Source organism: Hemiscyllium ocellatum, chromosome 39 (genome assembly GCF_020745735.1).
Source record: "Hemiscyllium ocellatum isolate sHemOce1 chromosome 39, sHemOce1.pat.X.cur, whole genome shotgun sequence".
In the NCBI taxonomy this organism is placed as follows: domain Eukaryota; kingdom Metazoa; phylum Chordata; class Chondrichthyes; order Orectolobiformes; family Hemiscylliidae; genus Hemiscyllium; species Hemiscyllium ocellatum.
In genome coordinates, this window is record NC_083439.1 from 6,322,587 (window position 1) to 6,349,476 (window position 26,890).

General features: G+C 44.3%; 1 protein-coding gene across 2 annotated transcripts in view; it reads left to right on the plus strand.

The window, feature by feature from the left end:
- The window catches only part of smad6b (SMAD family member 6b), a 60,299-nt gene extending 33,790 nt beyond the window's left edge, over positions 1 to 26,509 (plus strand). For both annotated transcript variants that reach the window (XM_060853125.1, XM_060853124.1), the window contains one exon: positions 25,593 to 26,509. In XM_060853125.1, the coding sequence (XP_060709108.1) occupies positions 25,593 to 26,134 (542 nt within the window). In that variant the 3' untranslated portion in view covers positions 26,135 to 26,509. The remainder of the gene's footprint in view (positions 1 to 25,592) is intronic.
- The last annotated feature ends 381 nt before the right edge of the window (positions 26,510 to 26,890 follow it).

A 26,890-nucleotide genomic window follows, 5' to 3' on the forward strand; every position in this document is an offset into this window, starting at 1 on the left:
GTTTAACTACAGTTTTAAACAGTTCCAGCACAGACCCCTGGCTCTTGTACACTAGGGTTCAGCTGGTGAAAGCTAAACCCAGAGGGAAACTTCAAAACAGTCACACTCTGAAATGAAGGTACTGGAGTATACGAGACAGGTTGAATCTGTATTGCTGTCTCGTCATGTTCATGGTCCTCTGGACACTCTCTCTCCACTTCATTTCTGTACTTTCTCTCTTACAGATTCCCATGCTTTGCTCCAGACTACCCACTCCTCAGGTTTCTTGTTCTCTCTCCAGAAGCTGCTGGGTTTTGTTAATCAGAGAGTAGCATGGGCATTGGCAGCGCTCTGGTAACTGATGAAAATGGCACTGCCCTGTACATGACCCAACATAGTGGGCATCAGTCAGTCCCAATTCTCTGTCTCACCATTGAGATCACCATGGGTAGATCATGACGCAACTCTCAGCAGATTTTATTTCTCCTGTCTGCCTCGTGCTTTAGCCAATTAGATCAGCTGTGATCAATTGTAAGACACATTACTTAGGCTGTGATCCACAGGCCCAGTACAGAACCCCATACCAAACTTTGTTCAGTTTGAACAAACCTTTTAAAGTTTTATTTTAAATTAACGAAAGGGTTTGATTGGATGGATGTAGAGAAAGTGTTGCTCCTTGCAGTGGAGACTAGAACTAGGAATTATAAATACACTCTGGTCGCTACTGAGGCTAAGAATCCTACAGAAAGTAACTCCTCTCCCAACTCCTCAAAATCTGCTCACCATCTACTTGGCACAAGTCAGGAGTGTGATGGAAAACTCCGGACTTATCTGGAAGGATGCTGCTCCAACAGCACTCAAGATGCTTAACATTATCTAGGACAAAGCAGCCCACTTGATTGGCACTACATCCATTTGCGTCCACTCCCTTCACCCCTGACACTCAGTAGTCTATACCATCTGTCAGACACACTGTAGAAATTCACCAAAGATCCTTAATCAGCACCTTCCAAAACCATGATCACTTCCATCAGAAGGACAAGGACAGTACATTTGTGGGAACACCACCCCCTGCCTCTTCCTGTCCAAACCACTCATCATTCTTACTTGGAAATATATCACCATTCCATCAATGTCACTGAGTCAGATTCCTAGAACTCCCTCTCTAATGGTACTGTGGGTCTACCGACAGTAAGTGGGGTTCAGCGGTTCAAGAAGGCAGCTCACTAATACCTGCTAGAGCAATTAGGAATGGCATTAAATGCTGGCTCAACCAGAGATACTCAAGGGTATGTAGGCAGTTAATAGAAATCCAGTAGGGGCTTAAGGCGCAACTTCTATACTTGGAGAATGGCTGGAGTGTGCACTTCCTTCCCACAGAGTGTGGTTGAGGTAATACTGTAGATAAATTAATTTAAAGGTGGGGAGAGGGAGTTGGATATACAGGTGACACTGAAAGGAGGAGCAGATGGGGTTTGATGGAGAAGGAGATTATGTGCACCATAAACACTAACCCGGATGTGTTGAGTGTGCTAACTCTTGTTTTTAAATACTTTGTAAAATTTATGGAAACTATGCATAGGATCATTTGACTGATAGGTCTGACCTTGTGTCCAAATCGTGATTACTGAGAATCTAGTCATGCTGCTTGATCTAGGAGTCTCCGCTTCTCGACAGTGACTATGTTAAAGGTATAGCTGTGGGAGAAGGATTTCCCTGAGTCACTGCGGGGGAAGAAAATCTTCTTTAAATTAACGCACTGGAAGATTTCTGCGAGCTGGAACATGGAGTTGGATTCTTTCTCCTGAACAAGAGGGACACCGGTGAAAGGGTGTCTTGCTTCTTTCTTTTCACTGCCTTCAGCTGGACAACCAGACATCCAAACAGCAGCAGAGAAAAAGCTGACCACAGCCTTAATGAGCTCCCTTCACTTTGTGAGCAGGGCTGATCCACGCTGTGCTGACCCTTGGGTTCAGCTGGCTTTGTATAAATGACTTCAGGCCTCCGTTAGTGCCTGTTTCCTTTCAGTTAGAGGCCTTCTCTGTCAGGGTCATGACCCCTGACCTTTTGGAGAAAGCCACGCCCCCCCATTTGAAATATGATGGGCATTCCCATGACTTTGAGAATGTGTCTTTCTTTCTGTCTCTCCCTCTCTCTCTCTCTCCCTCCTCTCTTTTTCTCCTTTCTCCTTTCTCTCTCTTTTCTTTCTCACTTTCTTTCTCAGGTTTTCTCTCTTTTTCTCGATCTCTCTCCCTCTCTTTTTCTCTTTTTTGTCTCTCTCTCTTCTCACATTCTCTTTTTCTAACTCTTCCAGTCACTCTGTTTTCTTTACAGAAGATCCCAAATAGGTGCTTGTTTCCCTCACTGTAAGCATACAGTCTCATGGCAGTAGGTCAAGACTTACCAGGATTGGGACTTATATACAGTGGTGACTAACCAGAGCAATGTATTGTAAATTCCCATTTCCCTGGTAAGAGAGAGCAGAAGAATGTGGGCCTCTTGTTGCTGTGGAGGCCATTTTGGATCCACTCCCAGAGTTCCAAGCAGCTCTTAATTGAAAATGACAACAGTAATTTTTTGAAATTCAGACCTTCTCCTTTGGGTTTCCATTGTTTTTCAACAATAAGAAAATCTTTGAGTGTAAAATTTGGGTCTTCAGCCCGTTTAGACAGTGTACCGTTTGTGACTTTCATGTTTGAAAGCTGGCTCACATTTTTGAGCAATGAGAAGGAAGCTGGAAAGTAAAGTTAGGGCCCAGTTTACAAGCCGAGACTTTCGGTTTCTGTCTCTACTTTTTGACCAGTCCTCACCTGACTGGATTTGGCTAACTCCCTGTCAGGGTCAGGATTGTGGAGTTGATCATTTCCTCATCCAGCCGTCAGCTGTAGGCCCTGACAATGCTGATAGTACCAACAGGCGAGACTCGTTTTAGGCTTGATCGGGGCGATACTGTGCAAAGGACAGCTATTTTGTCCCATGGTACCTGTGAAGGACATAAATAACTCTTCCCCCATTTCCCAGTGATTTTCCTCTGGGTTTTCTTTTGGACAGTGGTGGTATGGGCAGAAGGAGGAGCATGCAATCTAGTCCTTGCATGTCACGTGTGCTGAGGTGACTAGGGTTGACTTGTGGGCAGTGAGTGTACCATGATCTCTGGTTTGTGTTTTTAATTCTGTCGGACCCAGCCTGGCCCTGGTTCGATCGACAGCACATGGATTGAACCTTAGACTTTAGGTGGAGTAGTTTTACGCCTGGATGGCCCATGTGCCACGAGACATTAACAGCTAGCTAATGTGCGCAAGTTTATCAAAACCGATGAGCTAAAATAATGAATTGCTGGAGATCTGAAACAGAAATCATTGGCAAAACCCAGCAGGTCTGGCAATGTGTGGAGAGAGAAAAACCGAGTTAACCTTTCCAGTCACCCTCCGAGAGAGTCAATGGGCCTGAAACATTGACTGTTTTCTCCCCATAGATGCTGTCAGAGCTGCGGAGTTTCATCAGCAACTTTTTAAACCCAGAACTGTACAATGTACCAATGAGACCAGGCTGGAGTACTGGGTACTGTTTTGGTCTCTTATTTTAGAAAGGACAGAAATGCTTTTGAGGCAGCTCCGAGAAGATTTAGCTGATTGCTGGGGCAAAGAGATTATTGTGAGGACAGATTTGACGGATCAGGCCTGTATTCATTTGAGTTCAGAAGAACGAGCCATGTTCTCCTTTAAAATATGTCAGATGTTGAGAGAACGTGACATGGTGGATCGTCAAAATAGAGAGACGTAGTAGAAAAAACAAAGTGCCTCCCATTTAAGATGGAAATGGAGGTAACAAGTCTGGGGAACTGGGGAGGTGCTGATCATTAAATAATTTTAGAGACGTAGAGAGACTCCATTGTCTGTCAAGAATCTTAAGGTTGTCAGGAAGAAATGGAAATGTGAAGTAATCTGAACAGACTTGAAGGGCCGAATGGCCCCTCCTGTTCGTTAGTAAACTACAACCTGGACAGAGAAAAACATAAAAAGCAGAAATTTAATCTGAACAGGGTGTAGCACAGCCGAAGCAGAACAATACTTGGATTAAAGGTGGTAAGTTTTGAGGATTGCTTGTTTTTGACTATTTCCTGAAGATTAAGAAGCAGTATCCTCATTGACTTGTCTAATATGATCAAAAGACTAGATAAGATTGAGAAATATAAACTATTTCCTTGGGGGGGGGGGGGCGGTATTCGCAAACAGACAATGAGGTAGTGGTGGGGGAGAGGGGGGATCATACCCTTTACAATTAGAGCCAGGCCTTTCTGGATAAAAAGGAAAATTTGGAATTTTATCCTAGAAACATTTTTTTATTAAGGCTAGAGTTCAAGTGAAAATGTTACGACTGAGGTGGATGGATGTTTTGCTTGTGAAAGGGGTAATGGAGAATATATGACAGGATAGGGATAATGCTCTTTCATAGATAGCAGGATCTCATAGAAAGGTGGAATCCACTCAAGGGCTGAATGCCTCTTCCTGTCTGCCCCTACCCTGCAAAAGAAGATGTATGAACTGAGTCTGTCTGATCCCTCCATAGCTTTAGATTAGATTACTTACAGTGTGGAAAGCGGCCCTTCGGCCCAACAAGTCCACACCGACCCGCCGAAGCGCAACCCACCCATATCCCTACATTTACCTCTTACCTAACACTACGGACAATTTAGCTTGGCCAATTCACCTGACCCGCACATCTTTGGACTATGGGAGGAAACCGGAGCACCCGGAGGAAACCCACGCAGACACGGGGAGAACGTGCAAACTCCACACAGTCAGTCGCCTGAGACAGGAATTGAACCTGGGTCTCTGGCGCTGTGAGGCAGCAGTGCTAACTGTGGGTATCACTGGCTACGCCATTGTTTGATGCCCATCTCTAATTGCCAGAGGGCAATTGACAGTCAACCACACTGACCAGGTACGGATGGCAGATTTCCCTCTCTAAAGGGCGTTAGTGAATCAGGTGGGATTTTACTGACAATTTTCAATGGTTTTATGGTCGTCATCAAAACTTTTATTTCTGGATTTTTTTAAATATAAGTTGAATTCAAATTCCATTATGTGCCATGGCAGGATTTGAGCCCAGATCCTCAGAATGTTAGCTGGGAATTCCAAAATAATTGGCTGTCACCAATACCACTAGGCCATTGGCTTCTCACTTTTATTGTGTTGGAGAGAGGCAGAGGAGTTCTCCTTGTTGCTCTGGTCAATTCTTAATCCTCAACAAACACCAGGATTGCAGGTCCTAGAATATTTAGTGAGGTTGTGTTTTGTTTGTTGGAGCTTGCTGTATGCAAATTGATTCCAACGTTGAAATGGGAATTATACTTCACAGGCCTTTAGCACCTCTTGATGTCAGGAAAGGTCACTATTAAAATGCAGCTGTTTTCGCTTTCACTTCATTGACCAGCTTGTATATGAGTGAGGAACAAATGGACAAGAGTGTGACATCAAGGGCTGTCAGGAGAATTGGCAAATCCCACACTGGACCTTTTAGTGTGGAATGTATTAATTTCCCACAAGGTATTTCCCCATCTCAAACACCTCCACACCCAACTCCACCTCTCACCTTGTGCAGCTTACAACAGTTTCTCCAGGCACCAGCATCTGCTCCAACAGGAAAGCTCCCTAAAATGGTGTGGTTTTTTATTTACACCGTGCAATTGAAGACTATACAAGGTTTGTCACACATTTCACTTCCCTGATATTCACATATCAGCATTAAAAAGGTTAGAAATCGTGGTTTTATATACTGGCAGACTCTCTCACATTGAATATGATTTCTACTTATCCAGGAGTCATAAAGAAGTGAGATGCTCATAAATGGAGGGGGACTGTTATCTTGTGGACCTGCTGAGAGATTTAATTAACGGCCTTTAACTGCAAGCTAACCCTTTGCCTGATAGTAGCCTCAACCTTCACCCTTTCACCCTGAGGAATGCCAGGAATGTACATTATTTTCAGAGGGTCTGGTGGGCCTGAGTTGGAGAGAGGAGTTAATACTGGAAGTGGAAAGGCACCTACTGATTGCTGTGGTGATCCCTTGTAAATAACGGAACAGAATGGTGATGGAGTTCACTCAGCCACATGTGTCTGTCCATCTCACAGGTTTTTCACGCCCTGTCACACTTGCACAACCTCTGTTCCTTCACAGAATAGTGCGATGACAGTTGTGGATTCCTTTACCTGTCGCATTTCCAACGCCCCTCCCCCAAGCCCCTCCTCCCTACCTTTTATCTTAGCCTGCTGGACACACTTTCCTCATTCCTGAAGAAGGACTCATGCCCGAAACGTCGATTCTCCTGCTCCTTGGATGCTGCCTGACCTGCTGCGCTTTTCCAGCAACACATTTTCAGCTCTGATCTCCAGCATCTGCAGTCCTCACTTTCTCCTTTGCCATGTGTGCCCATCACCAGTCATTGGTTGGCACAGACCCCTGGCTCTCACTGACCCCGGAACCCACGCTGACAAGAGTGGGATAGCAGTTTTAATTCCCACTTCTTAAATTTGTTGTGACAGTGACTCACTGCAGAGATACTTCATTGTCACCGCAATCTTTTCCCTTTGGCCAGCCCTCAGCACCAAGGATGGCTGTCTCCTTCTCTGAAGTAGTGATGCGGAGGTGAGTGAGGGTCTGCAGACCATACCTACTGATGGAACAGCTGGTGTCTGAAGGTGTAAGTGGGTGGGATATCCAGGCCCACCAGCTCGGATTGACTGGAGGTGCTCAGACCTTCAATGATGCTGCTTTTCTAGTTGGGGCAGTCTTGGGTGAAGGATTCCCCTGGGTTGGTGGAGATGATGCAGTCTTGTGTTCAGGGAGACATCCTTGAGGTAAGCACTTTGGTACACAGGAAGGTTGTGAAGGACGCTGTAGAAATGCAGGACATGATGTGGGGTCACCCTCATAGACTCGTACAGCACAGAAACAGAGCCTTTGGTCCACTCGTCGATGCCAACCAAGTTTTCTAACCTAAACAGATCCCTGCGTTTAGCCCGGATCCCTCTAAACCTTGCCTATCCACGGACCTGTCCAAGTGTCTTTTAAACATTGTAATTGTACCCACCTTGATCACTACTTCTGGGAGCTCATTCCATACACGTAGCACCCTCTTGGTTAATTCACTAAAACCTGAATGGCACCACACAGCATACAACTAAACAGGAAATACAGGCGTTACATCTTAAAGATTATACTCAGCTGATTTTTATCGGGCTTGTGTGAAGGTTATTCTTTCCCTCGGTCTGTCGTGTGTCCATTGCTCAGAACCTCAGTGACTGAGACCCACCTTGTCTAGTGCGATTGCTTCATCCTCAGTGCATTAGCTGGTAATGTCACCATGGTAACGTCCTTCAGTCTTGAGGTGAGGCTGGAATTCCAATCTCTGGAGAAGCTCGCAAATAGTAACTTTAAGGGTTAATTCTTTTTTAAGCATATTTATCTTGTGTAGTTTTATTTACCATCACCTCTCTGATCACTGACCTTGGCTCCCAGTCTCGGAGTACCTCAATTATTCATCTTTATTCAATTCCATCCTTGACCTATCCCTCAGCTATCTGTCACTTCATACCCTGGCATACCCTTATCCCTCCAGTTCTAGTTAACTGCTTACTTCCAATGCTGTGCCGTAATCTTTAGCTGCCAGGACCTTAGACTTTAGGATTCCCTTTTTTTTGAAACCTCTCAGCCTCTCTATCCCTCTCTCATTTTAACAAATTCCTTATTGATCAACTTTTCTGATCCGAAACAATGTTCAACTTTGTTTGAAAATTGCCCCCACGGGGTGGTTTTTCCACTGACTCAACGGTGCCACATAAATGCAAGTTGTTGCTTTTGCATGGAAGAAGTAATTTCTTCCAGTTGGCCATCAGAGAGGCAGGCATAAGGACTGAGGCTATTGAGTCGACAAGTTGGCTGCCTTACTGGCTGAATTGATGGGTGGGAGATAGCGAAAAGAAGTGGTTTTGAAGGCTTGGTATGCACTGTCTTTGAGATTAACTGCTAATGAGGCTTGGACCCTGGCCATTGCAAAGACTGTGAAGAGATAAAGTCAAATGGAGACTAGCGAGTCTCTGGGTGAGGGGAGAGCATTGTAATTCACTGAGACTGTCGTGTGGTTGTGGGGGGTGGAATAAGGATTGGTAGGAAGTACAGAAAAGAATGATTTATTGAGCTGAATTACCCTGTTGCAGGAGACCAATGTTCTTGGCATCCATTAGGACTCATTTATTAGAGAAGTGGCCCTTAACTTACTGGCAAATGGAGCTGGAAAAAGTACACAGGGCATGAAGTTTATAAGATTTTTATTTTTAAAAAAAAGCCACCTCGAGCCAAAATTGCACTTTTTCATAAGAAAACACAAAAAGTTTATGCGTTTGTATTCAGTGCTTGGGTCGAGTTGAAAAAGTCTGAATTGTGACAAACTATGCTCTCTCCTGTATCTATTCTGTTTAACAGTCAGTCCGGATGAAATTGGTCTGGAACTCCTTTTAATAAACAACGTTCCGGAAGGATACCATTGCGCTAAAGAAAACTATTTCTTTCTCCCTCTCTCTCTCTCTCTCTCTCTTATTTGAAAGGCACTGGGATTTAATTAAAAATATCATTCAAAATAACTAAGAAGATGCCCTGTCTTGTCATGTAATGCGAATGTCACTTTTGTTTTCTCTTGTGGGCAAGTCTAGGATCTTGTCTCAGAATAAGGGTTCGCACATTTCAAACAGAACTTCTTCTCTCTGAGGATAGTGAGTGTGTGGAATTCCTTACAGCAGAGAGATGTAGTGGCTGAATCATTTAAATATATTCAAGGCTGAGATAGACAGGTGTTTCGGTCAGTAAGGGAATCGAAGGTTTTGGGGAAAAGGCATGAAGGTGGAATTGAGGATCAGCCATGATCTCATTGGATGGCACAGCAGACTCAATGGGCTGAATGGCCTACTTACAGTCCTGTGTCTATGGATCATTTGATGTGCTGAGTCAAGGCTGCCTTCATCAACTTGAGACATGAGCCAATGTGGTTGGGGTACACCCCCCTTCCTGCCCCAAACCCCATTTTGCCTCCCTACTGCTGTCAAAGGAGTAGAGTAGGTTCCATATGGCTCAGGTGTGAAACTCCCCTCCAGATCAGAAGGTTGTGAGTTCAAATCCTGGTCTAGAAGCCAGGCCATTCTAGCTGAGTACCTGGGAGGGAGTTACACAGACAAGAGTTATCACCTCTTGGCTTGGATGTTCAATTGTGACTTTGTCTGCCTTTCCAAGCAGGTATAAGGTGATCTTTTATCACTTTTTGAGAGAGACAGACAGCCAGTGCTCCATATCATGTGCATTCCTTCTCCCTTGCCCATGGTTTTAGTGATGCTGTTTATTCACAATGTCTGTGGACCTGGACTGACAACACAACAATGATGACTCTTCAACAAAAACTTCCATTGGCTGGAAAATCTCTTTGACATCCTGTGTCTGTGAACGGTGCTTTATAAATGCAAGACTTTAATTCCCTTTGCTAACTAAGAGGAAATTTACCTGTGCTCCTTACAGGGAGTAGCTGTAGCCTATGGTCAGTCTGACTTGACAGAAGGCACTTCCCACTCACTGAGCAGACTGCTCTTTTCCCACAACCTAGAAGATAGAAACAGGCGACACAACAATTTAAACTATGTACACAAATATCACTGACTTTTGTCATATGTTATCTAATATCTATGTTTCAAACTTTCTTCAAACTTCCTAAAATTAGGAAACCCTGTACCAATCTGCATATGCTCTGTGATACCATGTGTACACACAAGTCATAGGTTTCTCTCTCGCTCTCGCTCACTCTCTCTGTCTCTCACTCTCTCTCCTCTCTTTCTCTGTCTCTCATGCTGTCTCCTCTCCTCTCTCTCTCTCTTCTCTCTCACACACTTTCTCTACTTTTCAATATTTAATTCTTGTCAGACGTCACCACAATAGATGATCTGGTCGTCACATTTGTTTTTGTGGGCGTTTACTGTACGTAAGTTAGCTGCTGCATCTCTGAACTATGGTACCACCTTGTTGTTTCTAGTTTTCCTAATTTCCTGTGGAGTGTCCCACGATCAAGAATGACGCTGCAAAAAAAAACACTTTTCTCCACCCCACCTTCTTGTTCTCTGCTTTTACTTGCTGTGGCTTTCACTTGTAATTTATATTTCTCTGTCATTGCTCTGGATTATTTTGCATCTCCCTCACTGCCATTCTGATAATTTCTTATTTATATTTCTTTTACTTGCTCGGTTCAGGCACTCCTAACCCATGAGGAATCGACCTTCTGCCTGATGTACCTCCTGTACAGACTGCAGGAAGCTGGGAGTATGAGGAGAACTGCCTGCAGAGAGTTTTCGTGTCTGTGTGTGTGTCTGTGTCTGTGTCTTGTGTCTGTGTCTTGTGTCTGTGTGTGTCAGTAAAGGTTAGCACCAAAGCACAGACCTTCCTTAATGTAGACCTTACTTGGAGGCATGCTGGGAGAGGGGGTGTTGGGGGTTGGTGACAAGGTGGGTGGGGGGAGTTGGTGAAGGGAGCTGCCCCACTTCCTGTGTCACAGAGGGATCTGCAGTACGTTTAAGTGTGACTGCATCAGTGATCAGCCATTAAACCCGAAGTTTCCTGTTTTCCCAAAGCTTTTGCGGTCACTCAGACTCTGGGGCTTGGCAGAAGTGTCTCCTGAAAATGTTGCAGTCATGGAGAGTGGAAATTTGAAACTGATGAAACAATATTTCTCTCTCCTTTTTTTTTCTCTCCCCCTGGCTGCTGAAAAAGCATAACGTGTGGCTTGACAAAGCAAAAATAAAGAAACGAAGGCGAGAGAGAGAGAGATGTAAAGCTATTTGCTTCTCTGGGCCTGGCCGAGAGATGTAATCTGACTCCATTCTTAGACTGCGCTTGAGATAAGGCGGACGGAGGTCAGCAACTGGACCTCATGAAAAAGAACAACTCTAAGCTGGGCCCCTCGCGGGGCTGCTAGTCATCAGGAATTCACTCCAGCTAAACCCACATTCTTGTTTCTAAACTGAGTAATCTCATTTGCGCTCTAGGAGGAGAGGAGAGCATGTTTTGCTTTCTGAACATGTACCTGGGATTTTCTACTCTGTTCAACAGTTCCTGGAATCTCTGTGGGTGTCAGCAGAGGCACATTGGACGACACTCCAGCCGCAGAGTCAATAGGCTCAGAGTCCTCAGGCCCAGAGACTCGGAACTTGCAAATCCAGGCTGGTGCTCCCTTGCAGGGCTGTGGGAGTGCAGCACTGTCATGGGCTCAGTCTCTCGATGAGAATAAAGCCTTTATTTGAAAGGGAATGGACAGCAAAAGTAGGGTGGTTTGGCTAAAACTAAGCAAGGCACTGGTCACAGCCCAGCTGGAATACTGAACAACTTTGGACCCCTTGACAAAGGAAAGATAGATTTGGCGTTGGAGGCAGTTCCGAGAAGGTTCTCTAGGCTGATCCCAGGTATGAAGGGATAGTCTTATGAGGAGAGATTGAGTAGATCGGTCCTGTACTTGTCATTTAGAAGAATGAGAGGCAATCTTATTGACACGTTTGTGATTCTTTGGGGGGGCTTGTCAGGGTAGATACAAAAGGTTATTTCCCAAAGTGGGAGAGTTAGGACCAGATGGTGTCCTCTCAGAATATGGAGTTGCACATTTAAGTCAGAGAGGAAGAGGTATTGCTTGCTCTCCGATAATAGTGTATCGGGGGATCTCTTTACAGCAGAGCGTTGTTGGGGCTGTGGTTGTTCAAGTACATTCAAGGCTGCGAGACTGATCTTGCATCAGTGAGGGGGTCAGGTGAAGTTGAAGATGATCAGATCAGCAATGATCTTGTTGAGTGGCAGAGCAGATTCAATGGGCTGAAATGGCCTACTTTTGTGCTCCTGTGTCTTATGAACTCTTAACTGAATGTAAAGATCCCATGGTTCAAAGGTAAAAGAAGGGAGATCTCCTAATCTCATCACGAAAACAAAATTTGGAACCTCTTGTGCCCAATTTGGCAGCCCTTTTTCCGACATTACAAAATTGTGTCGAATTCCAATGGGACAGCCTGTGGTTCTCAGACTGAACGATGATTGTGATTGTTTCTTTGCTGTCCAACTTCATGTCCCATGGCACAGGAATTCTTCAGTTGTAGCCCTGTTCGACAATCTGGAAAGGAGACACATCACACTCCACCTTATCTCTGTCACCTACCCCCAGCCCCTCAAACTCCCAAAATATCCACTGTCCTCCAAATTACAGAGGCAAAGAGATTTTATAGCAGGGCAAAAGTCCTTTTGGCCCATCTTGTCCAGACCATTCTGGCCTCTCCTGCAGCCCATCAGTGCTCTGACCAAAATGCATTCTCCAAACAACATGGCCACAAAGCAGTTTTGTGTGGAGTTTCTGTGTACACATTGGATGCACAATTCCAACATCACAACAGTGCACCTTTTTTTTTAAGATTACTTACAGTGTGGAAACAGGCCCCTTTGGCCCAACAAGTCCACACCGACCCACCGAAGCGCACCCACCCAGACCCATTCCCCCCTTCACCTAACACTACAGGTAATTTAGATTTAGCATGGCCAATTCACCTAACCTGCACATTTTTGTGGGAGGAAACCCACGCAGACACGGGGAGAATGTGCAAACTCACACAGTTAGTTGCCTGAGGCGGGAATTGAACCCAGGTCCCTGGCGCTGTGAGGCAGCAGTACTAGCCACTGTGCCGCCCTTGTTTCTTTTAGAACAATTGGCTGTCAAGCAAATTGACACATTCTGATGACATGACAGGTGCTACCTAAATGTAATTTTTTCCTTTTTCAAAGTCCAAAGGGGTTAAAACAGCAAAAGAAATTCCTGGGAATTTTGCATTAAACACTCGCTTTCTTTGTATTTTTTTAAGCAGGCCCACCCAACTCTTTTGAATCTTTCTTCCCTCTCTCTTTGATAGTTTTTAAAAATAATTATTTTGGAATACATATTTAATATTTTCTTATTGAGGGCCATGTTGTATGTTTGCTCAGTCATGTTGGTCTGTCTGCCAGCAAGCACAGCTCTTGCAGAGGGGAAATGGGGACTGCTTGAAACAGCCTCATATATAAACAAGGGCAGTGTTTCAGTGTATATGTCTGGCTGATAAGTTGACTGTTGATGGGAGAGATAGCTGTGTCGCCAGGCTGAATGTTGCTGTTATAATTTCTGGTTATCCCTGTAATAATAGTTGTTCAAAGCTTTTGGGCTATTACCATTCCACCCGTGGGGGAGGAGAAGAGTGTACCACAAGATTAAACTCTTCTTTTTGCCATTGCAAGCACTTTACTGTCAAAACATTTAATGGCACAGTGTTGGTTTTGAGTTCAAATGTTGCATTTTCTTCCCATTTTATGTGGCAAAGTGTTGTTCAACATTCAAAGCCTTTCAGACCTCCCGCTGTCTCCTTAATGGCTTCACCTAATAGCTGCAGGCAAAGCTCAGAGTTGGCTGTAGATGAGACAGAACTGGCCTCGTGTATTAGGGGCCTGGCTGAGAAAACTTGCATCTCGTTGGGTTCTGCTGCTTGAATCTCAAGACTTTGTTTGAGTATGTTTGGAAAGATGGAAAAGAAAATGAAATGAATTCACTTCAGCAAAGCATTTTGCAAGAATCACAACATGGGTTCAGTATGGGTACAGCAAACAACAGGCAGAGCTGGCCTCCTCCTTCCACTGGCTAATAGTTTCCTTAACGCATAATCCTTTTATTGCCTCTCACTCATTGCACGCTCTCTCTGTCTCTCTCTCCCCCACATTCTTTCTGTCACTCTCTTTTCTCTAATGTGCCTTTTCTCATTCGCTGTGGTTCCCCCCTGTAACAGCGTAATCTTTCTTTGATGGATTTGTACCTTTCTGAACCCATGCTAGTTTAACGCATCCAATTCCCTTATCTCCCGATGTTTAATCATTGACTCACTGCCAGGTTCGAGTCCCTATCTGAAACTTGCCGGATTGTTGGCACGCACATTTTAACTCCTTCAGTGCTCAACAGTCCCGAGAATAGGATTAGGCCATTCAGCCCCTCCAGCCCATACCAGCATTCGGTTAATTCATGGCTGTTCTGCAGTTTGACTTCTTGTGTTCAGCTTGGTCCAGCTGATATCCTCGCACAGTACAAAACAACATGCTCCATTTGACCCCCCACCCTCAGCAGCTACTTGGAAGAGAGACTGTTTCCAGATGACTGTAACACAAAAGGAGAACAAAGTACATGTGGACACAGCCCAGCTCTGATTTTAATGGGCTGCCTTCTTCCTCTGGACATTCCCTCCTACCCATTCCCCACCACCAGGAGAATTAGCGCAGTACTCGTTCATCGGACATGAGAAGGTTGGGGTGAGCTGCCGCCTTGAGCCACTACAGTGTGGGCTGTGGGTTGACCCACAATGCCCTTGGGGATGAAGTTCCAGAATTGTGACCCAGTGACACTGCAGGAGCGGTGATAAATATCCAAGTCAGGGTGGTGAGTGGCTTGGAGGGGAACTTACAGGGGGTGGTATCCCAATGTGTCTGCTGCCCTTGACATTCTAGATGGCAGGATTTGTGATGTTTAGTAAATAGAAGCAATCAGCTTCTTTAATTATCTTCTTCACCTTGATTAGAACATCCCCCACCCCCCCCCCCCCCAAACTCCCTATACCCAAGGATATGTAGACTTGTCCTGTCCTCCAAATTTAGCCCTGCATTCAAAAGTCATGATCATTGCATGGTTTTGCTTCACTGGTTTGTAGCCAGCACGCTGTAAAGTGATGACTGTTCACGTTTACATCGTCCTGGTCCTGATAAAATGCTACTGCCTCCAGTCCATACAGCTCGGGGCTGAACATTAACAGGAGACAAGATGGAGCAGGCTTCTGGGTGAATGATCCCTGACCCTGCTCCTGCCATTGGCCGCTGTTTACTGTAAGGCCACAGGTTGCCAATGAACTGACATGTCTTTAGCTGCAAAGCGATCTTTTTCCCTCTAAGACTGGCGAGAGGAGGAGAAAGTAGAAAGGAGCCAAATTCCCCATTCCAAAACCTTCAGTTCATGAAGGTGTGATCTCCCCTGAGACTGAATTTCCCTGACACTGTTTGTGCTCCAAACCAGTCTTTGCTGGAGACATTAGCAGTTGAAAAGTCTGGTGCTGGAAAAGCACAGCAGGTCAGGCAGCATCCAAGGAGCAGGAGAATCAATGTTTCGGGCATAAGCATTTCATCAGGAATGTTAGTCGAAGTTAGTCCAACAGGAACAGCCCAACATCCACATTGTCAATAATACACATCATTTGAGTGCATCGAGTGTTTGTGTGACATCCCAGGCCACGCCTCAGTGCATTCATACAATTTAGAGTCCAGATTAGAGTGGTGCTGGAAAAGCACAACAGGTCAGGCAACATCCGAGGAGCAGGAAAATCGACATTTCGGGATGGTTTAGAGTCATACAGCACAGAAACAGACTCTTCGGTCCAACCAGTCCATGCAGACCAAGTTCCCAAGCTAAACTAGTCCCACCTGCCCACACTTGACCTATATCCCTCCAAACCTCTCCTAATCATGAACATATCCAAATGCCTTTTAAACGTTGTAACTGTACTTGCATCCACCACTTCGTCTGGCAGTTCATTCCACACAAACCCTCTTGTAAGAAGCAAGTTACCCCTCATGTCCTTTTTTCAAAACTTTCTCCTCTCATCTTAAAAATATGCCCCCTTAGTTTTGAACTTCCATACCCTAGGGAAAAGGCTCTTGCTATTCACCTTATCGATGCCCCTCATGATTTTATAAATCTGTGAGGTCACTCAACCTCCTACACTCCAATGAACAATGTCCCAGTCTACTTTTTGATCTTGAACCATCCATTCCTGGCAACATTGTGGTAAATCTTTTCTGAACCCTCTCCAATTTAATAATATCCTTCCTACAGCAAGGCAACCAGAACTGGACACAGTACTCCAGAAGAGGCTTTGTGGATTCAAGTCTTGCTGCAGAATAGAGTTTATCAAAGCTGCCAAGTAGAATCTATTCCAGGAATTAATTTAACAGCACAAGAAATGCATCCTACTGGCAAAAAAGAACAGGACAGGGGAATCCTGTTTAAACCATCCTGGCAATAATGAGGTTGATCTTAAGCCCTCTGTGCTTATTCTCCTCAAATTTCCTACAGTGTGGCTGGATATCTTTCACAAACAGCAATGTGAGAATGATCAGAGAATCACTTTCTGTAATGTTGAAGTCTTCTGCTGTTCTTCCGAACAGTGTCCTCGGATCTTTTTGCCTCCATCAGAGGAGAGAAGTGGGATTTTGGTTTGAGATCTCGTGCCAGGAGGTGTTGAAGTGATTTAAACAAGTTGAGCGAGTGGGCAAACAGATGCAGTGCATCACATCACTTGATAAACTCGCGCTGTATTTTCCCCCATGACCAAATGCTTCTTCTTAAAAATAACATTAGATATAAACTGCATTTTGTTACTAATATTGCCATGTGTTTGCAGTGCAGGAACATGTCTTCTGGCCCATGTGTCAGCGTTTACACAGCATGTAGACTTCATACCTCCTGCCCTCATCAGTCCATATCAGCATAGACTTCTTAGGTGGACTTGGGAATGCCATGAAGTATGGACTGGTTAGATGATGACTGCCAGATAACTGCCAAACTGTGTTTAACTTTAAATTGGCTAGGTTGACTCTGATTAAAGCATTAACCCAAGGAACAAACTAGGGGATGGTTGATATTTATTTATTTTAATCTGTTCCTGTCATCTTCAAACTGGAACCTTCTTCATGGCAACAGTGCTGTTTGTGGGATCTTGCTGTGCCCAGGCATCACAAAAGGTGCCATATACCAGTCTCTTTAACAATTCTCACCCCTGCCCTCCATCTGATTTTGATTGGCTAGAGGGTGGGGCTGAGGATTGCCAAAGCTAACCAGTTGGCAATGGAAGCCTTTTGGTTCAGGCATCTTCAGGCCTTCATCTCTCTCTATTGAATTGTTTTTTAATTGGCTTTAGTTCCACCTCCTTAACTGACATAACCAATCTGGTGGTTACTAACCATCCCCAGTCTTGCTGGGGGGAGCCGTTGGATTTGTCTTGTGATCCACGAAACAAAGAATTCAGAAACCGACAGTCAGCTCATAATAGGCTGTAGAGGCTTAACCAGATTGAAATCAGGAGGCTAAGCTTGGAAACTCTTACACGCTGTTGATAAAAGGACTTGAGCACGGAGCCTTGAGTCCTCATCAGTCAGCAGCGACAGAGCTGTAAGGGAATCCAGCCTCTGATAAGAGGGTGAGTGAGGAATGGGGCCGTTCTGACAGGAGAGTTCTGGTTTGAATTCCCAGCTGGGGAGATAGCTGAAGTTAACTTTTTTTTTAGATTACTTACAGTGTGGAAACAGGCCCTTCGGCCCAACAAGTCCACACCGACCCGCCGAAGCGCAACCCACCCATACCCCTACATTTACCCCTTACCTAACACTACGGGCAATTTAGCATGGCCAGTTCACCTGACCCGCACATCTTTGGACTGTGGGAGGAAACCGGAGCACCCGGAGGAAACTTCTGGGACCTCCACTCCTCAGAACTAGGGCGGGTCTGAAACCAACGAATGAAGCGAAATGGAAGGAGGCCCTAATGAGGAATTTGTCCAATCAATCCATGGTCTTGCAAAATTTCCCTATCTGAGTGGTTATCTGTTTCTTACTGAATCTGCTCCCACTGTCCCTTCAGACCAGCTTCTCTCAGCTCCCGGTGTAGAAGAAAGTGTTCACCCTTCTAGTTCGTCCGCCAGTTGTGTTAAATCTGTGCTTTCTAGATTGTGAATGTGTTAAGTGAGATCACAGTAAAGTTCAGGTCCACCATCACAAACATAGCTCCTGGCCTGTAGATGTCTTAATGGGAGCACCAACTAAGCTCTCACTGAAACCGATCATTGCAGCAGTCAGATGGTATTGGGCGTGGGGATGGGGGAATGTATTTAACTGGACATCTCCTCCACCCCTACCCCATAAATACCAGAAAGAACAGTTCAAAGGGAAACAAAAATGGAACAGTAAAAGGGTTACTTTTCCACCAAGTTGGTTTACCAGGTATAGGAAGCTCTGGTTAACTAGTTAACTCTGCTGAGAGCAAATTCTACTCTCTTTTGAGGGTAATTTGTCAGTCAAACCTGGAAGCAGTTGCAAAGTGGGGACAGAGGAAAGGCTTGCTTTTGTGTTGAGTATTTTAACAAAAAAATCTCCAAATTTCAGTGCACCCACCCACAAAAAGCAGCAGTGCCCCAAAGCCGAGGTGGGGGGTGTTGCTGGGGGGAGAGGCCAACACTACACTCATCCCGAAGAATGATGGGAAGGGTCGTGGGGCAAGGGAGAGGAAAGGCAGTGTCAAGAGTGTTTTGTCAGATGATGGTGAGGGAGAAAGGATGATAGTGGGGAAGAGAGAGCTGGAGAAAAAAGGTTTGATACAAGCAGCTGGAGAGTGTGTACCAGGTGAGGGAAGGGAATTATTTTTCACAGGGGCCGATATTTGGTTTAAGAGCAAGTGTCTGGGTTCAGAGATAATTTGAAGCAGTGGGAGTGCTATTGGGGAGGTTTGGGAACACCTGTCACTGGTACTGCGCTTACTGAAGGGAAATAATGGGATTGTTATGTGAGTGAGTTGATCGGATCTGATGGTGTGAGGGAGAAGAGGTTAAGAGGGCTTCATCTGCTGATAAGTTGTCAGTGGGAGCCGAGAGACACGCTGGCTTAGAACACACCCCTGGGCTCAGCTTGAAGAGCTGGGCCCAGTGCCCAGATAGAGACCGCTGGAAATAATTCTTCCCTTTTAATTGTGTAAGTGTTGGGTTAGAAAGGAGTGCATGGTGTGACCAATAGGAGTTTTTCTTTAAAATAAAAGGTTAAAGCAAACGGATATGGCCTTCCTTAGTGTACTTACTTAGTCTGCTATTTAATCACTTGTGGGTGTGTTGTATATGGAAAAAATTGCATGGAACTGTTTAACTCTCATTAATTACATGTTTGTACTGTGCTTAATGGGTCTGGCATGCGCACAGCTTCTCCAGAATCTAGCCTTGGTTGAAACGTTACGAATCTGTCCTTAATATCTTACCCCATGATGTTCTGTGAAATTTTAACCCGTATAGTCCCAGGAAAGTCTGGTTGCATGCTCCACAAACACACGTGTTTGATCCTCTGTCCTTAACTGGCTGGTTAGGGCTCAGGGACTTGTGTATTGTCTATTTAGCAGCAGGTTTAATGGTGGGCTTTATACATGAGCCTGTTAGCCCAGGGAGTTGTGGGTGAAAGCCTGTGATAGCCCATTCTGATGCACTGGTGCAGCACAGAGACACCCCCAGTTAAAGCAACAGGCCTCTCCCAGTGGATGGTGAGGTGTGCCATTGGGATGGAGTGCACTTATACCCTGGGCACCAATCAGCTCGCAGCCAATTTCTTCTGACCCTGCTTGTGATATCATGCACAAAATGGACATCTGGGATTTAGCTCCACATATCCTAAGTGCAGAGTACTAATATAATTCCTTGTGATGTTTCTGATAGATGGGTTAAGACCTGGTCATATTGCACGTTAACCTAGCTGGGGTAGAATTGTCAGAGTGTTGAAGGAGAGTATTATGTCTGTGCCAGCTCCCCTCCATGCACATTGGCACTTGGAGTCATTCTCCTGCCTTCTCCTACACTTCCCTTGCAAGTTATTTCTACTGAAACAATTATTTAATATCCTCTTGAACGCCTTAATTGACCCTTCTCCATCACACATCCAAGCAACACATTCCAAACCCTGGCTACTCACTGACTAGGGGGAGAAAAGATCTCATATCTCATTTGCTGCCTTTGTGAATCATTTTAAATCTATGCTGTTCCCATTCCAGATCTTTATAACAAGTGGGAACAGTTTCTCCATATCGAAGCTGTGCAGGGCCCTCATGGTTGTAAAGCGATTATCAAATCTCCTGCTGGCTTTCCCTTCTCCAACGAAAACAGTCCCAGCTTCTCCAGTTTATCACCTTCACTGACATTTCCCAACTCTGGAACAGTTCTCAGGAACCTAACTCTTGTCCTTTTTCTTCTTCTGGGACCTGGTAATAACTTGAATTGTAAAGTTAATGATTGGGTTGTGTCTGAAATTACAAAATCTCATCTTTAAATGCCAGTGGAAGATTTTCTGTCTTTGCGAGGGAACCCTCAGGATTTGCAGTTTTGTTTTGAATTTGTCACTCTCCAAATCGAAAACCTGACCCTCCAGTTCATTCCAGTTCTTTACATCAGATAATATCCTGAACTGATTGGAAGAGATGAGTCACATGTTCTTGTTAACCCAGTCTTCACCAATTCACATTTGGTAACAAATTGATGTTTCAGGCAATGGAAAGTTGACATTCAGAAGTAAGATTGGGCTGTTCATTGAAGTCATGATGATCGTGATTCCGAATTCCATCCTTTTGCTCCATTTCCATAACACACTCTATCCTGACTAACGAATCCTCCGTCTGGGGAAGTGGAGGATGCAGTATTTAAATGTTGTTGTAAAGGGAGTGCTCTTCGGTTTCTAGTTCTTCCAGTACCCACCCAATGAGTCTTTGAGACAGTGTAAAGGGAACTGATAACATCTACTTCATGATGTGGAGGCAATGGCCTAGCGGTATTATCACTGAATTGTTAATCTAGGCACCCAGCTAACATTCTGGGAACCTGGGTTTGAATCGTGCCATGGCAGGTGGAGGAATTTGAATTCGATAAATATCTGGAATAAAGAATTTAATGATGACAATGAATCCATTGCCAACTGTTGGGGAAAAGCCCACCTGATTCCCTGATGCCCTTTAGGGAAGGGAACTGTCATCCTTACCTGGTCTGGCCTACATGTGACTCCAGACATTTAGCTGTCCTCTGGGCCATTAGGGATGGGCAATAAATGCTGCTCTGGCCAGAGAAGCCCTTATCCTGTGAATGAATAAAAAACATGTACATGCCTGGGTGTGCTTGACTACAACGGAGTGTGGCTGACATGGGGAAATCATGTATATTCACTGCTTCTGCTGCGGCATAGTGGGCTGAATGGCCTCATGTCAAAAGAAAGGATGTACTGGCACTGGAAGGGGTGCAGAGGAGGTTCCCTAGGTTGATGCTGGAGTTGAGGGGGTTAGTTTATGAGGAGAGGCTGAGTAGATTGAGATTATATTCATTGGAATTCAGAAGAATGAGGGAGGATCTTATAGAAACATTATGAATGGAATCAATAAAATAGAAATAGAGAGCATGTTTCCACTGGCAGGTGAAGCTAGGACAAGAGGCCATGGCCTCAAGATTAGAGGGAGCAGGTTTCGAACTAAACTGAGAAGGAACTTCTTCACCCAGAAGGTTGTTAATGGAATTCCTTGCCCAGGGAAGTAGTTGACGTTACTTCAGTGATCGCTCTTAAAGCTAAGGTAGACTTTTATTTTGCAAAATAAAGTGGAGCTGAGTCCGCGAAAAGATCAGCCGCAATCTTATTGAGTGGCGGAGCAGGGTCGAAGGGCCGAATGGCCCACTGCTCCTCGTTCTTATGTTCTTATCCTGATCTATAGTATTCCATACTTCAAACCTCCCTCTCCTTGGTGAGTCTGAACGGGTCTAAATAGTGATAACGATATTGTGTGGAAGAGATTGCAGTTGGAAAGCTTGTGTTCTGGCATGTGTTTAACTATCGTTGCGGTACATTTTATGCAACAAATGGTCAGAAGTTCTGGATTCACTGACAATTAACAAGAATAATATTAATAAGCAGGAATGACTCCAGTGTTGTCATGAGGCCTGATAAGTAAAAGCAATACAGGAAAAGCCAGACTTAACTGACAAACTTTAACATGGGATGTACTGGAATGTATTGTTAACAGATCAGTTTAATTGCCTTCAGCGAGACCTGTCCCTGGTTCTACAACTACATAGAGAAAGCTGTGAATTACTTGGTACATAATTGAGATAAATGACAAACTCGTGTATATCTGCAGGAACATTGTGCAAACTTTGAGACTGCGTAAGAAATGTTGGAGAAAATTCTGAACACTTGCTTGTCTATAGTGAAGTTTGATGCAATGGGTTAGGTTGATTAGGGATTTACGTGATGTAAACTGACATCAGGCAGGTGGGTGAATCCTACCATTGAGATGGTGAACTGTCCTCCACTGCAATCAGAGGGCACACTGTGGATACCCGGGAAGGAGCCCAGTCATTGAATTGGATTGAATTGAATTTATTGTCACGTGTATCGAGGTACAGTGAAAAGCTTTGCCTTGCGAGCAATACAAGCAGATCACAGAGTTAAGTAGCATAGGTAAGTAAATAATAGGTAAACAGCAGCAAAAACAAAACCCAGGTACAGGCGAATGTTAAGAGTTTGAGAGTCCATTCGGTATTCTAACAACTGTAGGGTAGAAACTGTTGTGAAACCACCTGGTGCGTGTGTTCAGGCTTCTGTACCTTCTCCCCGATGGTAGAGGTTGTAGAAAAACATTGCCAGGGTGGGATAGAACATAGAATAATACAGTGCAGAACAGGCCCTTTGGCCCTCGATGTTGCGCCGACCTGTGAACTATTCTTTGTTTTGTGCCCCCTATACTATCCCATCATCATCATCCATGTGCTCATCCAAGGATTGTTTAAATCTCCCTGGATGGATCTTTGAAAATGCTAGCAGCGGGCCTGGTAGATGGAATCTATAGATGGGAGGTTGGACTTTGTGATTGTCTGGGCCGAGTTCACCACTCTCTGTATCCATCTCCGATCTTGAATGGTACAGCTGCCATACCAGGTAGTAATACATCCAGACAGAATACTCTCGATGGCGCACCTATAAAAGTTGGCAAGGGCATTTGTAACCAGTGCATCCATATGAAGAGTCCAAGAAAGCTTGATGACCATTCCCAGGAGCTTGACACTCTCCACTTGTTCCACCTCTGTGCTGTTAATGTGTAGGGGTGTATGAGTAACATCCCGTCATAAGTCAATAATGAGTTCCTTGGTTTTGCTGGTGTTGAGAGCTAGCTTGTTCCCATGTGCCAAGATTTCCCAGGCAAAGTTACTGTTGAGTTGTGTCTCTCAGCCCTGACCACTGAGCCAGGGGGCAAGGCCCAGTCAGTCTCAAGGCTGCAGTAGTTTATACAGGGTGACAACATGGTTTTATTATCAGACTAGTCATTGAGACGTTTGGTCTAAATAAACAAGAGTTCAGATCCCACCACAACAGCAGCATTTAAATGCAAGGCATTAAATAAATCTGTAACGGAAACCTAGGATTTGGTAATGATGTCCATATCATAAAATTCCAGCTGTTTTATCTAGACTGGGCTACATTGACCACCCGCTCCCCCTTAGCAATTTGATTAATGTTGACCTACCTCCTGAAATAGCATAGCAAGACATTTAATGTACCAAAACTGCTACAATGGACTTAAGATGGAGACAGCAAGCCTCCTTAATGGAATTTGGGGACAGGGTATAAATGCAAGTCAGTAAAAATTGAACATAGCAGCACATTTGATCAAACCAGCATCTGGGTTCCCATGTTTAACCTTTAATGTGCATGTTTTTCTTGGGCAGAATAAACTCTCCTGATATCCACCTAGACTGAGAGTTCATTCAACTGTACCAAGTGTTAGACAGGACAGTCGACAATATTTTAAACGATATAAATCATTTGTTGATAGCTTATTTCATGAATCGTTTGAGAGCCCCAAAATCTACAACCGTTGGCAGTTATGTTGTTACAGGGTTGGTTCTTTGGGGTCAGCAATTTCACTAAATATGACAATGGCAAAGTATTATTCAACTGAGATGCAAATTTAGAATTACAAAGAGCATTTGGATGAAATGAGTAGATTGCCTGAGTCCAGTGATGATTGTAAAAGATGATTGTGAGAATTTTGCTCCCAGGCATTACCCTGTGGGTACAACCTGCAACTTTACAGACAAATATTTCCATTTTGGGGATTTTGATGCTAAATGTTTATCTGGGCAGTTCAAATGTTGGCATAAAATTGAGACCAAAAATCGTGTCAACAGAAAGTTGATGAGAAATGAGTGTTTTAGTTTAATAATTGGTGACTGTGACAAGTGTCAGAGACTCCAATATTATTTCAAACCAGACTGACAGACATGAGAGAAACAAAGTATTTTCCGGTATTCTTTAATATTATTCCACAGCTCCAACCGCATGTTACAATGAACTAAAGGAGAAGAAAGGCTTATGTTTATATAACACCTTTTCAGGATATCCCAAGGCACTTTCCATCCAGTTCAGTAGCATTAAATATATAGGTGCCTTTGTAGCTCATCTGCCAGAAACAGCAGTGTGGTCGTCCCCAAATAATATGTTTTTAGTAGCGTTGATTTGAGGGATAAATTTTGGGCAGGATACATGATAGGATCTGCTCTATCAAAACCCTGTCTCCCCCAGCAACTTCATCCCCTCCCCAATATTGCATAAACGCTGTCCCCTCCACATTTCATGTCCGTTCTGGTGAAGAGTCATCTAGACACAAAATGTTAGCTTTCTTGCTCTCTGTGGCTGCTGCCTGACCCGCTGTGACCTCCAGCAATTTTTGGTTTTCAGTACAGCTTCCAGTATCTGCAGTAATCTGCTCCTACATGAAAGAACTCATCTGCCCTCCTTTGAAATTTTGACACAGGATCTTTTCCATCACTTCATAATAATCAGGACCTTAGTTTAACATCTCATCTGCAAAAATGGCACATCTGACCATGCTGCACTCCCTCAGTGGTGTGCTGGGATGTAAGCCCAGATTTCAGTATTCAGGTCTCTGCAGTGAAATCATTAATCACAGCATCAGAGACGGAACATCTGTCCACTGTGTCTTAGGTGACATTATAGTCCCTGATCTACAGTAAGTTGGTAGTTTTTCTGTTCACTTTATTCCATAACCACAACCATCATCAAGGAGACAATAGTGGTGTGAGCAGGTTTGTTAAATGTGGATGTGGATCCTAGTGGCCTTTGGGAACATTGATCTTAAACACACTTTAATGTTGCATAAGACACCAATTTCTCTGCTATCATAGATATAATACAATGCAGTAGAAGGCCATTCAGCCCTTTGTGTCTGCAGTGCCCCATCAAAAGAGCTTCTTTTCCTCTTGCTAATCTGCTGGTGTTCTCCGGAGGCTAGGATATTTCAACCCTCATGGATATTTCAACCTTCTTGAATGTCTCAATTGAACCAGCCTCCAGCCATGCTTTCACCTCTAACTGTTGTGGTCAGCTGTCCCATATGCACCAGTACATTAATAATGTAAGCTGAGTTTGTACAGTCAGAATTTTTATTGGACTGTTGGGACATTTCTTTCCATTCAATTGAAATGATGCCCATCTACCCATCAACCTGAAAGTCATTTAAGAGTACTTGAGTTGTGTCTGTGTGTGGGAGGGCTGTAGGCTAATGTAGAAAGGGTGGCTGCTTCCTTGAGAAGTAATGTAGCAGGGTACTTTGTTGATGTTAAGCCTTGCATGGGGTGTTGGTGAAATGAGTTTAGATCGCCCTAATGTTTGGTTTGTCTTCACCCTTGCAGATGCCAGCCTGTCACCCGACACAATGAAGCAGTGCCATTGGTGTATCGTGGCGTACTGGGAACATCGGACCAGAGTTGGCCGCCTGTACACTGTTTATGAACAGTCTGTCAGTATCTTCTACGACCTACCTCATGGGAACGGCTTCTGCCTCGGACAGTTAGCCCTGCACAACAGGAGCGAGACCGTCAAAAGGACTCGAAGCAAAATTGGCTATGGGATCTTACTGAGCAGAGAGCCGGATGGAGTGTGGGCGTACAATCGAAGTGAGCATCCAATCTTCGTCAATTCCCCGACTCTGGACATTCCCAATTCTCGGACTTTGATTGTTCGGAAGGTGATGCCAGGATACTCCATAAAGGTTTTTGACTATGAGAAGTCTTACCTGCTGCAGCAAGCCACAGATACAGATTATGCAGACGGGCCATATGACCCTAACAGTGTTCGTATCAGCTTTGCGAAAGGTTGGGGACCTTGCTATTCGAGACAGTTCATCACGTCTTGCCCATGTTGGCTGGAAATAATGCTGAATAGCAGCAGATAACAGTCACCCTCCAGGAATGAAATCCTATATCAGAAAAAAAAAACAAGACTATTCCAAATATCATCTACCTAGATTTAATATAAAGTTTTATATATTATATGAAATATATATTGTACTTGTAAATATGGAGTCATTTTTACATTGTAATTATTTATGTATGGTGCAATGTGTATGAATACAGAACACAACAGGAAAATGCACTTTGGTTTATATATACTCATTCAACATCAGATTAAATTATACAGCAAAAATGGGGACAAAGCCTAGTTTTGGTGTATAGTGCTGCCGTACTTTTAGTACCCAGACAAAAAGCTAACTTACCCGTAAAACAACAAAATGAGTCACTCATTGATAATAAAGTATTTGCATTATAAATCGGTTGTGCCAAGTCTGTTTCAGTTTGCAGGCTGTCAGTCCCTCGTTGAAGAGGTTGCTTAGGTGCATTAATCAGGATTAATGTAGCGGAGTGGGTCTGGGTGGGGAACTCTTTGAAGGGTCGATGTGGACTTGTTGGGCTGAAGGCCTACTTCCACAGTGTAGGGATTCTATGAAATCTTCACCTGACATCAAAACACATGCACCTCTGCGAGGAAATTAGGGAAAACGTCGCTCTGCAGACTGAAATTTGGGTGAGGTGAGTATTAAAGCTAATTAAGCGACATTTAAAGGAAGTTAAGTTAACATTTGGATTAAAGGAATAGAACGAGATGCTGACAGTGTTTAGATGAAGTATGGGGGGGGGTGGGGGTGAGGTTC